The 11,471-nt window shown below is 51.2% G+C and overlaps 1 protein-coding gene across 2 annotated transcripts in view; it reads right to left on the reverse strand.

The window, feature by feature from the left end:
* The window catches only part of LOC119959188 (thrombospondin-type laminin G domain and EAR repeat-containing protein-like), a 129,573-nt gene extending 119,444 nt beyond the window's left edge, over window positions 1-10,129 (reverse strand). For both annotated transcript variants that reach the window (XR_005459146.1, XM_038787589.1), the window contains exon 1: window positions 9,835-10,129. Coding sequence is in view for 1 of the 2 variants with exons in the window: in XM_038787589.1 (XP_038643517.1) it covers window positions 9,835-9,916 (82 nt within the window). In the remaining variant the exon portion in view is untranslated. The remainder of the gene's footprint in view (window positions 1-9,834) is intronic.
* Between the last annotated feature and the right edge of the window lie 1,342 nt (window positions 10,130-11,471).

Consider the following 11,471-nt stretch of genomic DNA (forward strand, 5'->3'; position numbering starts at 1 on the left):
TCACATTCTCACCTGTCTCACTGCACACTGTCACATTCTCACCTCCTGTCTCACTGCACACTGTCACATTCTCACCTGTCTCACTGCACACTGTCACATTCTCACCTGTCTCACTGCACACTGTCACATTCTCACCTCCTGTCTCACTGCACACTGTCACATTCTCACCTCATGTCTCACTGCACACTTTCAAATTCTCACCTGTCTCACTGCACACTGTCACATTCCCACCTCCTGTCTCACTGCACACTTTCACATTATCACCTGTCTCACTGCACACTGTCACATTCTCACCTCCTGTCTCACTGCACACTGTCACATTTTCACCTCCTGTCTCACTTCACACTGTCACATATTCACCTCCTGTCTCACTGCACACTGTCACATTCACACCTCCTGTCTCACTGCACACTGTCACATTCTCACCTGTCTCACTGCACACTGTCACATTCTCACCTCCTGTCTCACTGCACACTGTCACATTCTCACCTGTCTCACTGCACACTGTCACATTCTCACCTCCTGTCTCACTGCACACTGTCACATATTCACCTCCTGTCTCACTGCACATTGTCACATTCACACCTCCTGTCTGACTGCACACTGTCACATTCTCACCTGTCTCACTGCACACTGTCACATTCTCACCTCCTGTCATACTGCACACTGTCACATTCTTACCTGTCTCACTGCACACTGTCACATTCTCACCTCCTGTCTCACTGCACACTGTCACATTCTCACCTCCTGTCTCACTGCACATTGTCACATTCTCACCTGTCTCACGGCACACTGTCACATTCTCACCTCCTGTCTCACTGCACACTGTCACATTCTCACCTGTCTCACTGCACACTGTCACATTCTCACCTCCTGTCTCACTGCACACTGTCACATTCTCACCTGTCTCACTGCACACTGTCAAATTCTCACCTCCTGTCTCACTGCACACTGTCACAATCTCACCTCCTGTCTCACTGCACACTGTCACATTATCACCTCCTGTCTCACTGCACGCTGTCACATTCTCACCTCTTGTCTCACTGCACACTGTCACATTCTCACCTGTCTCACTGCACACTGTCACATTCTCACCTCCTGTCTCACTGAACACTGTCAATTTCTCACCTGTCTCACTGCACACTGTCACACTCTCACCTCCTGTCTCACTGCACACTGTCACATTCTCACCAGTCTGACTACACACTGTCACATTCCCACCTCCTGTCTCACTGCACACTGTCACATTCTCACCTCCTGTCTCACTGCACACTGTCACATTCTCACCTGTCTCACTGCACACTGTCACATTCTCGCCTCGTGTCATACTGCACACTGTCACATTCTCACCTGTCTCACTGCACACTTTCACATTCTCACCTCCTGTCTCACTGCACACTGTCACATTCTCACCTCCTGTTTCACTGCACACTGTCACATTCTCACCTGTCTCACTGCACACTGTCACATTCTCACCTCCTGTCTCACTGCACACTGTCACATTCTCACCTGTCTCACTGCACACTGTCACATTCTCACCTTCAGTCTCACTGCAACTGTCACATTCTCACCTGTCTCACTGCACACTGTCAAATTCTCACCTCCCGTCTCACTGCACACTGTCACATTCTCACCTCCTGTCTCACTGCACACTGTCACAATCTCACCTCCTGTCTCACTGCACACTGTCACATTCTCACCTGTCTCACTGCACACTGTCACATTCTCACCTCCTGTCTCACTGCACACTGTCACATTCTCACCTGTCTCACTGCACACTGTCACATTCTCACCTCCAGTCTCACTGCACACTGTCACATTCTCACCTGTCTCACTGCACACTGTCACATTCTCACCTCCTGTCTCACTGCACACTGTCACATTCTCACCTATCTCACTGCACACTGTCACATTCTCACCTGTCTCACTGCACACTGTGACATTCACACCTCCTGTCTCACTGCACACTGTCACATTCTCACCTGTCTCACTGCACACTGTTACATTCTAAACCTCCTGTCTCACTTCACACTGTCACATTCTCACCTGTCTCACTGCACACTGTCACATTCTCACCTGTCTCACTGCACACTGTCACATTCTTCCCTCCTGTCTCACTGCACACTGTCACATTCTCACCTGTCTCACTGCACACTGTCACATTCTCACCTCCTGTCTCACTGCACACTGTCACATTCTTACCTCCTGTCTCACTGCACACTGTCACATTCTCACCTGTCGCACTGCACACTGTCACATTCTCACCTTCTGTCTCACTTCACACTGTCACATTCTCAGCTCCTGTCTCACTGCACACTGTCACATTCTCACCTGTCTCACTGCACACTGTCACATTCTCACCTCCTGTCTCACTGCACACTGTCACATTCTCACCTCCTGTCTCACTGCACACTGTCACATTCTCACCTCCTGTCTCACTGCACACTGTCACATTCTCACCTGTCTCACTGCACACTGACACATTCTCACCTCCTGTCTCACTGCACACTGTCACATTCTCACCTGTCTCACTGCACACTGTCACATTCTCACCTCCTGTCTCACTGCACACTGTCACATTCTCACCTCCTGTCTCACTGCATACTGTCACATTCTCACCTCCTGTCTCACTGCACACTGTCACATTCTCACCTGTCTCACTGCACACTGTCACATTCTCACCTGTCTCACTGCACACTGTCACATTCTTACCTCCTGTCTCACTGCACACTGTCACATTCTCACCTGTCGCACTGCACACTGTCACATTCTCACCTTCTGTCTCACTTCACACTGTCACATTCTCAGCTCCTGTCTCACTGCACACTGTCACATTCTCACCTGTCTCACTGCACACTGTCACATTCTCACCTCCTGTCTCACTGCACACTGTCACATTCACACCTCCTGTCTCACTGCACACTGTCACATTCTCACCTCCTGTCTCACTGCACACTGGCACATTCTCACCTGTCTCACTGCACACTGTCACATTCTCACCTCCTGTCTCACTGCACATTGTCACATTCTCACCTCCTGTCTCACTGCACACTGTCACATTCACACCTCCTGTCTCACTGTGCACTGTCACATTCTCACCTCCTGTCTCACTGCACACTGCCACATTCTCCCCTGTCTCACTGCACACTGTCACATTCACACCTCCTGTCTCACTGCACACTGTCACATTATCACCTTTCTCACTGCACACTGTCACATTCTCACCTCCTGTCTCACTGCACACTGTCACATTATCACCTCCTGTCTCACTGCACACTGTCACATTCTCACCTCCTGTCTCACTGCACACTGTCACATTATCACCTTTCTCACTGCACACTGTCACATTCTCACCTCCTGTCTCACTGCACACTGTCACATTCTCACCTGCTGTCTCAGTGCACACTGTCACATTCTCACCTCCTGTCTCACTGCACACTGTCACATTCTCCCCTGTCTCACTGCATACTGTCACATTCACACCTCCTGTCTCACTGCACACTGTCACATTATCACCTTTCTCACTGCACACTGTCACATTCTCACCTCCTGTCTCACTGCACACTGTCACATTATCACCTCCTGTCTCACTGCACACTGTCACATTCTCACCTCCTGTCTCACTGCACACTGTCACATTATCACCTTTCTCACTGCACACTGTCACATTCTCACCTCCTGTCGCACTGCACACTGTCACATTCTCACCTGTCTCACTGCACACTGTCACATTCTCACCTCCTGTCTCAGTGCACACTGTCACATTCTCACCTCCTGTCTCACTGCACACTGTCACATTCTCACCTCCTGTCTCACTGCCCACTGTCACATTCTCATCTCCTGTCTCACTGCCCACTGTCACATTCTCACCTCCTGTCTCACTGCACACTGTCACATTCTCACATCCTGTCTCACTGCACACTGTCACATTCTCACCTCCTGTCTCACTGCACACTGTCACATTCTCACCTGTCTCACTGCACACTGTCACATTCTCACCTCCTCTCTCACTGAACACTGTCAATTTCTCACCTGTCTCACTGCACACTGTCACACTCTCACCTCCTGTCTCACTGCACACTGTCACATTCTCACTAGTCTGACTACACACTGTCACATTCCCACCTCCTGTCTCACTGCACACTGTCACATTCTCACCTCCTGTCTCACTGCACACTGTCACATTCTCACCTGTCTCACTGCACACTGTCACATTCTCGCCTCGTGTCATACTGCACACTGTCACATTCTCACCTGTCTCACTGCACACTTTCACATTCTCACCTCCTGTCTCACTGCACACTGTCACATTCTCACCTCCTGTTTCACTGCACACTGTCACATTCTCACCTGTCTCACTGCACACTGTCACATTCTCACCTCCTGTCTCACTGCACACTGTCACATTCTCACCTGTCTCACTGCACACTGTCACATTCTCACGTCCAGTCTCACTGCAACTGTCACATTCTCACCTGTCTCACTGCACACTGTCAAATTCTCACCTCCCGTCTCACTGCACACTGTCACATTCTCACCTCCTGTCTCACTGCACACTGTCACAATCTCACCTCCTGTCTCACTGCACACTGTCACATTCACGCCTCCTGTCTCACTGCACACTGTCACATTCTCACCTATCTCACTGCACACTGTCACATTCTCATCTGTCTCACTGCACACTGTGACATTCACACCTCCTGTCTCACTGCACACTGTCACATTCTCACCTGTCTCACTGCACACTGTTACATTCTAAACCTCCTGTATCACTTCACACTGTCACATTCTCACCTGTCTCACTGCACACTGTCACATTCTCACCTGTCTCACTGCACACTGTCACATTCTTCCCTCCTGTCTCACTGCACACTGTCACATTCTCACCTGTCTCACTGCACACTGTCACATTCTCACCTCCTGTCTCACTGCACACTGTCACATTCTTACCTCCTGTCTCACTGCACACTGTCACATTCTCACCTGTCGCACTGCACACTGTCACATTCTCACCTTCTGTCTCACTTCACACTGTCACATTCTCAGCTCCTGTCTCACTGCACACTGTCACATTCTCACCTGTCTCACTGCACACTGTCACATTCTCACCTCCTGTCTCACTGCACACTGTCACATTCTCACCTCCTGTCTCACTGCACACTGTCACATTCTCACCTGTCTCACTGCACACTGACACATTCTCACCTCCTGTCTCACTGCACACTGTCACATTCTCACCTGTCTCACTGCACACTGTCACATTCTCACCTCCTGTCTCACTGCACACTGTGACATTCTCACCTCCTGTCTCACTGCACACTGTCACATTCTCACCTCCTGTCTCACTGCATACTGTCACATTCTCACCTCCTGTCTCACTGCACACTGTCACATTCTCACCTGTCTCACTGCACACTGTCACATTCTCACCTGTCTCACTGCACACTGTCACATTCTTACCTCCTGTCTCACTGCACACTGTCACATTCTCACCTGTCGCACTGCACACTGTCACATTCTCACCTTCTGTCTCACTTCACACTGTCACATTCTCAGCTCCTGTCTCACTGCACACTGTCACATTCTCACCTGTCTCACTGCACACTGTCACATTCTCACCTCCTGTCTCACTGCACACTGTCACATTCACACCTCCTGTCTCACTGCACACTGTCACATTCTCACCTCCTGTCTCACTGCACACTGGCACATTCTCACCTGTCTCACTGCACACTGTCACATTCTCACCTCCTGTCTCACTGCACATTGTCACATTCTCACCTCCTGTCTCACTGCACACTGTCACATTCACACCTCCTGTCTCACTGTGCACTGTCACATTCTCACCTCCTGTCTCACTGCACACTGCCACATTCTCCCCTGTCTCACTGCACACTGTCACATTCACACCTCCTGTCTCACTGCACACTGTCACATTATCACCTTTCTCACTGCACACTGTCACATTCTCACCTCCTGTCTCACTGCACACTGTCACATTATCACCTCCTGTCTCACTGCACACTGTCACATTCTCACCTCCTGTCTCACTGCACACTGTCACATTATCACCTTTCTCACTGCACACTGTCACATTCTCACCTCCTGTCTCACTGCACACTGTCACATTCTCACCTGCTGTCTCAGTGCACACTGTCACATTCTCACCTCCTGTCTCACTGCACACTGTCACATTCTCCCCTGTCTCACTGCATACTGTCACATTCACACCTCCTGTCTCACTGCACACTGTCACATTATCACCTTTCTCACTGCACACTGTCACATTCTCACCTCCTGTCTCACTGCACACTGTCACATTATCACCTCCTGTCTCACTGCACACTGTCACATTATCACCTCCTGTCTCACTGCACACTGTCACATTATCACCTTTCTCACTGCACACTGTCACATTCTCACCTCCTGTCGCACTGCACACTGTCACATTCTCACCTGTCTCACTGCACACTGTCACATTCTCACCTCCTGTCTCAGTGCACACTGTCACATTCTCACCTCCTGTCTCACTGCACACTGTCACATTCTCACCTCCTGTCTCACTGCCCACTGTCACATTCTCATCTCCTGTCTCACTGCCCACTGTCACATTCTCACCTCCTGTCTCACTGCACACTGTCACATTCTCACCTCCTGTCTCACTGCACACTGTCACATTCTCACCTCCTGTCTCACTGCACACTGTCACATTCTCACCTGTCTCACTGCACACTGTCACATTCTCACCTCCTGTCTCACTGCACACTGTCACATTATCACCTCCTGTCTCACTGCACACTGTCACATTCTCACCTGTCTCACTGCACACTGACACATTCTCACCTCCTGTCTCACTGCACACTGTCACATTCTCACCTCCTGTCTCACTGCACACTGTCACATTCTCACCTGTCTCACTGCACACTGTCACATTCTCACCTCCTGTCTCAGTGCACACTGTCACATTCTCACCTCCTGTCTCACTGCACACTGTCACATTCTCACCTCCTGTCTCACTGCCCACTGTCACATTCTCACCTCCTGTCTCACTGCACACTGTCACATTCTCACCTCCTGTCTCACTGCACACTGTCACATTCTCACCTCCTGTCTCACTGCACACTGTCACATTCTCACCTCCTGTCTCACTACACACTGTCACATTCTCACCTCCTGTCTCACTGCACACTGTCACATTCTCACCTCCTGTCTCACTGCCCACTGTCACATTCTCACCTCCTGTCTCACTGCACACTGTCACATTCTCACCTCCTGTCTCACTGCACACTGTCACATTCTCACCTCCTGTCTCACTGCCCACTGTCACATTCTCACCTCCTGTCTCACTGCACACTGTCACATTCTCACCTCCTGTCTCACTGCACACTGTCACATTCTCACCTCCTGTCTCACTGCCCACTGTCACATTCACACCTCCTGTCTCACTGTGCACTGTCACATTCTCACCTCCTGTCTCACTGCACACTGCCACATTCTCCCCTGTCTCACTGCACACTGTCACATTCACACCTCCTGTCTCACTGCACACTGTCACATTATCACCTTTCTCACTGCACACTGTCACATTCTCACCTCCTGTCTCACTGCACACTGTCACATTATCACCTCCTGTCTCACTGCACACTGTCACATTCTCACCTCCTGTCTCACTGCACACTGTCACATTCTCACCTCCTGTCTCACTGCCCACTGTCACATTCTCACCTCCTGTCTCACTGCACACTGTCACATTCTCACCTCCTGTCTCACTGCACACTGTCACATTCTCACCTCCTGTCTCACTGCACACTGTCACATTCTCACCTCCTGTCTCACTACACACTGTCACATTCTCACCTCCTGTCTCACTGCACACTGTCACATTCTCACCTCCTGTCTCACTGCCCACTGTCACATTCTCACCTCCTGTCTCACTGCACACTGTCACATTCTCACCTCCTGTCTCACTGCACACTGTCACATTCTCACCTCCTGTCTCACTGCCCACTGTCACATTCTCACCTCCTGTCTCACTGCACACTGTCACATTCTCACCTCCTGTCTCACTGCACACTGTCACATTCTCACCTCCTGTCTCACTGCCCACTGTCACATTCACACCTCCTGTCTCACTGTGCACTGTCACATTCTCACCTCCTGTCTCACTGCACACTGCCACATTCTCCCCTGTCTCACTGCACACTGTCACATTCACACCTCCTGTCTCACTGCACACTGTCACATTATCACCTTTCTCACTGCACACTGTCACATTCTCACCTCCTGTCTCACTGCACACTGTCACATTATCACCTCCTGTCTCACTGCACACTGTCACATTCTCACCTCCTGTCTCACTGCACACTGTCACATTATCACCTTTCTCACTGCACACTGTCACATTCTCACCTCCTGTCTCACTGCACACTGTCACATTCTCACCTGCTGTCTCAGTGCACACTGTCACATTCTCACCTCCTGTCTCACTGCACACTGTCACATTCTCCCCTGTCTCACTGCATACTGTCACATTCACACCTCCTGTCTCACTGCACACTGTCACATTATCACCTTTCTCACTGCACACTGTCACATTCTCACCTCCTGTCTCACTGCACACTGTCACATTATCACCTCCTGTCTCACTGCACACTGTCACATTATCACCTCCTGTCTCACTGCACACTGTCACATTATCACCTTTCTCACTGCACACTGTCACATTCTCACCTCCTGTCGCACTGCACACTGTCACATTCTCACCTGTCTCACTGCACACTGTCACATTCTCACCTCCTGTCTCAGTGCACACTGTCACATTCTCACCTCCTGTCTCACTGCACACTGTCACATTCTCACCTCCTGTCTCACTGCCCACTGTCACATTCTCATCTCCTGTCTCACTGCCCACTGTCACATTCTCACCTCCTGTCTCACTGCACACTGTCACATTCTCACATCCTGTCTCACTGCACACTGTCACATTCTCACCTCCTGTCTCACTGCACACTGTCACATTCTCACCTGTCTCACTGCACACTGTCACATTCTCACCTCCTGTCTCACTGCACACTGTCACATTATCACCTCCTGTCTCACTGCACACTGTCACATTCTCACCTGTCTCACTGCACACTGTCACATTCTCACCTCCTGTCTCACTGCACACTGTCACATTCTCACCTCCTGTCTCACTGCACACTGTCACATTCTCACCTGTCTCACTGCACACTGTCACATTCTCACCTCCTGTCTCACTGCACACTGTCACATTCTCACCTCCTGTCTCACTGCACACTGTCACATTCTCACCTCCTGTCTCACTGCCCACTGTCACATTCTCACCTCCTGTCTCACTGCACACTGTCACATTCTCACCTCCTGTCTCACTGCACACTGTCACATTCTCACCTCCTGTCTCACTGCACACTGTCACATTCTCACCTCCTGTCTCACTACACACTGTCACATTCTCACCTCCTGTCTCACTGCACACTGTCACATTCTCACCTCCTGTCTCACTGCCCACTGTCACATTCTCACCTCCTGTCTCACTGCACACTGTCACATTCTCACCTCCTGTCTCACTGCACACTGTCACATTCTCACCTCCTGTCTCACTGCCCACTGTCACATTCTCACCTCCTGTCTCACTGCACACTGTCACATTCTCACCTCCTGTCTCACTGCACATTGTCACATTCTCACCTCCTGTCTCACTGCCCACTGTCACATTCTCACCTCCTGTCTCACTGCACACTCACATTTCCACCTATGGCTCTGTACTGTGTCTCTCAGCCTGTCACCATTCTCTCACTTCGCTCTCCTGCCTACCTGTGCACGGAATGTGTCTTCTGGCCAAAGTGCTGTGTTGCCCGAGGTGCAGGAGTGCACAGAGGAGGAGGAGGGCAGGCATTGGGGCTTCTCAGTCACATCCATCAACATCAACCCTCCTTCTCGCCGTCCCGCAAGCATCCGATCATCGCCGTGGGTAAAGTGCCGAGCCGGTCCCAGAGCTGTTCCCGCTCTCCTTCATCACAGGCAGGGCAGTCGGTGCGTGTGGTCCGCTCTCAGGACGGCTGCTGCGGCCGGGCGCGGTGGTGTTTGATCGCAGGGCAGTGCAACATGCCCAGAGGACATCCCCCTGTCTGCCCCCCAGCCCCCCCTCCCCAGCCCCTTTCCCACGGTGGATGGTTCGAGAGCAGATATGAATGAAAGGTGAAATCCCCCCTCTTTGATGCAATTCGCTTTGATGATGTGTTTGAAAGTTGCTGAATGCTCTGGATTGCTGGTGCAGCCCCTCCACCCCCTGCAGTAACTCCAGCAGCGGGATTGCGGCTTCGAGTCAGTTTCAGGTCTCCTGCTTCTCTTTAAGAGGCGGGCTGGAGATTCCTGCCTTTATTGGTGACGTTAGTTTGTGTGTCATCGCCTCCCAGTCAGATCAGCTCCTTGGCAGCAGCTTTATCCACACCGGGGACACCTGAGCTGCCTCTGCCACTCTTAACCAGAGATCTCGCCTCCCTCCCTCCAGAGCTCTCATCCATTGCCAAACCTCAGACTAGAAAGAGCTGGAGGAAATCCCCTTTCGGCAGCGCAATGCCTGTCCCACCAGCAGCTTCACATTCATCTGCATCCACAGGATTCCTTTCACTCCACACAGCCTTCAGCAAGGAGAGGCGCTGTGGGCATGTGCAGGTCGCTTTAAAGTGCAGTAGCAGTCGGCATTTCACTTGCAAAGATGTGCAAGGTTGGGTGGGTAGGCCATGCTAAATTGTCTCTTAGTGTCCAAAGGTTAGGTGGGGTTATGGGGATAAGGCGGGGGAGGGGGGGGGGGAGGGGGGGGTAGTGGCGTGTGACAAAGGGTCATCCAGACTTAAGACTGGCCTCTCTCTCCACAGATGCTGTCAGACCTGCTGAGATTGTCCATGGGGGGGGGGGGGGGGGTGCAGAGAGAAGTGCTGTGTGTCCACATCACTCTACATTGGTTGATAATCTTGTAAACGTTCACGGCAAGTCCATGCTCCCCCCCCCCCCCCCCCCCCATTCACCCTTTGCTCTTGTGACATATTTCAGGAGTGGGTCAGTCACTAGAAAACCATTGAACGATCTACTGTCCCACCCACTTGCCTTCCTCCATTGTCAAGCACCTCATTCAGATTCCAGTATTTATCCGATTCCCTTTTGAGTGTTTTTAAAAATAAATTTAGAGTACCAAATACTTTTTTCTCCAATTAAGGGGCAATTTAGCATGTCCAATCCACCGACCCTGCAATTTTTGGGTTGTGGAGGTGAGACCCACACCAAACACGGGGAGAATGTACAAACTCCACATGAGAGTGACCCAGTACTGGGATCGAACCCGGGTCCTTGGCGGCGTGAGGCAACAGTGCTAACCACTATGCCACCGTACCGCCCCCCCCCCCCCTTTTGAGTCACTGCTTCCGCCGCCCTTTCCAAACAGTGCATTCGAG

This window comes from Scyliorhinus canicula, chromosome 2, assembly GCF_902713615.1.
Source record: "Scyliorhinus canicula chromosome 2, sScyCan1.1, whole genome shotgun sequence".
Classification (NCBI taxonomy): domain Eukaryota; kingdom Metazoa; phylum Chordata; class Chondrichthyes; order Carcharhiniformes; family Scyliorhinidae; genus Scyliorhinus; species Scyliorhinus canicula.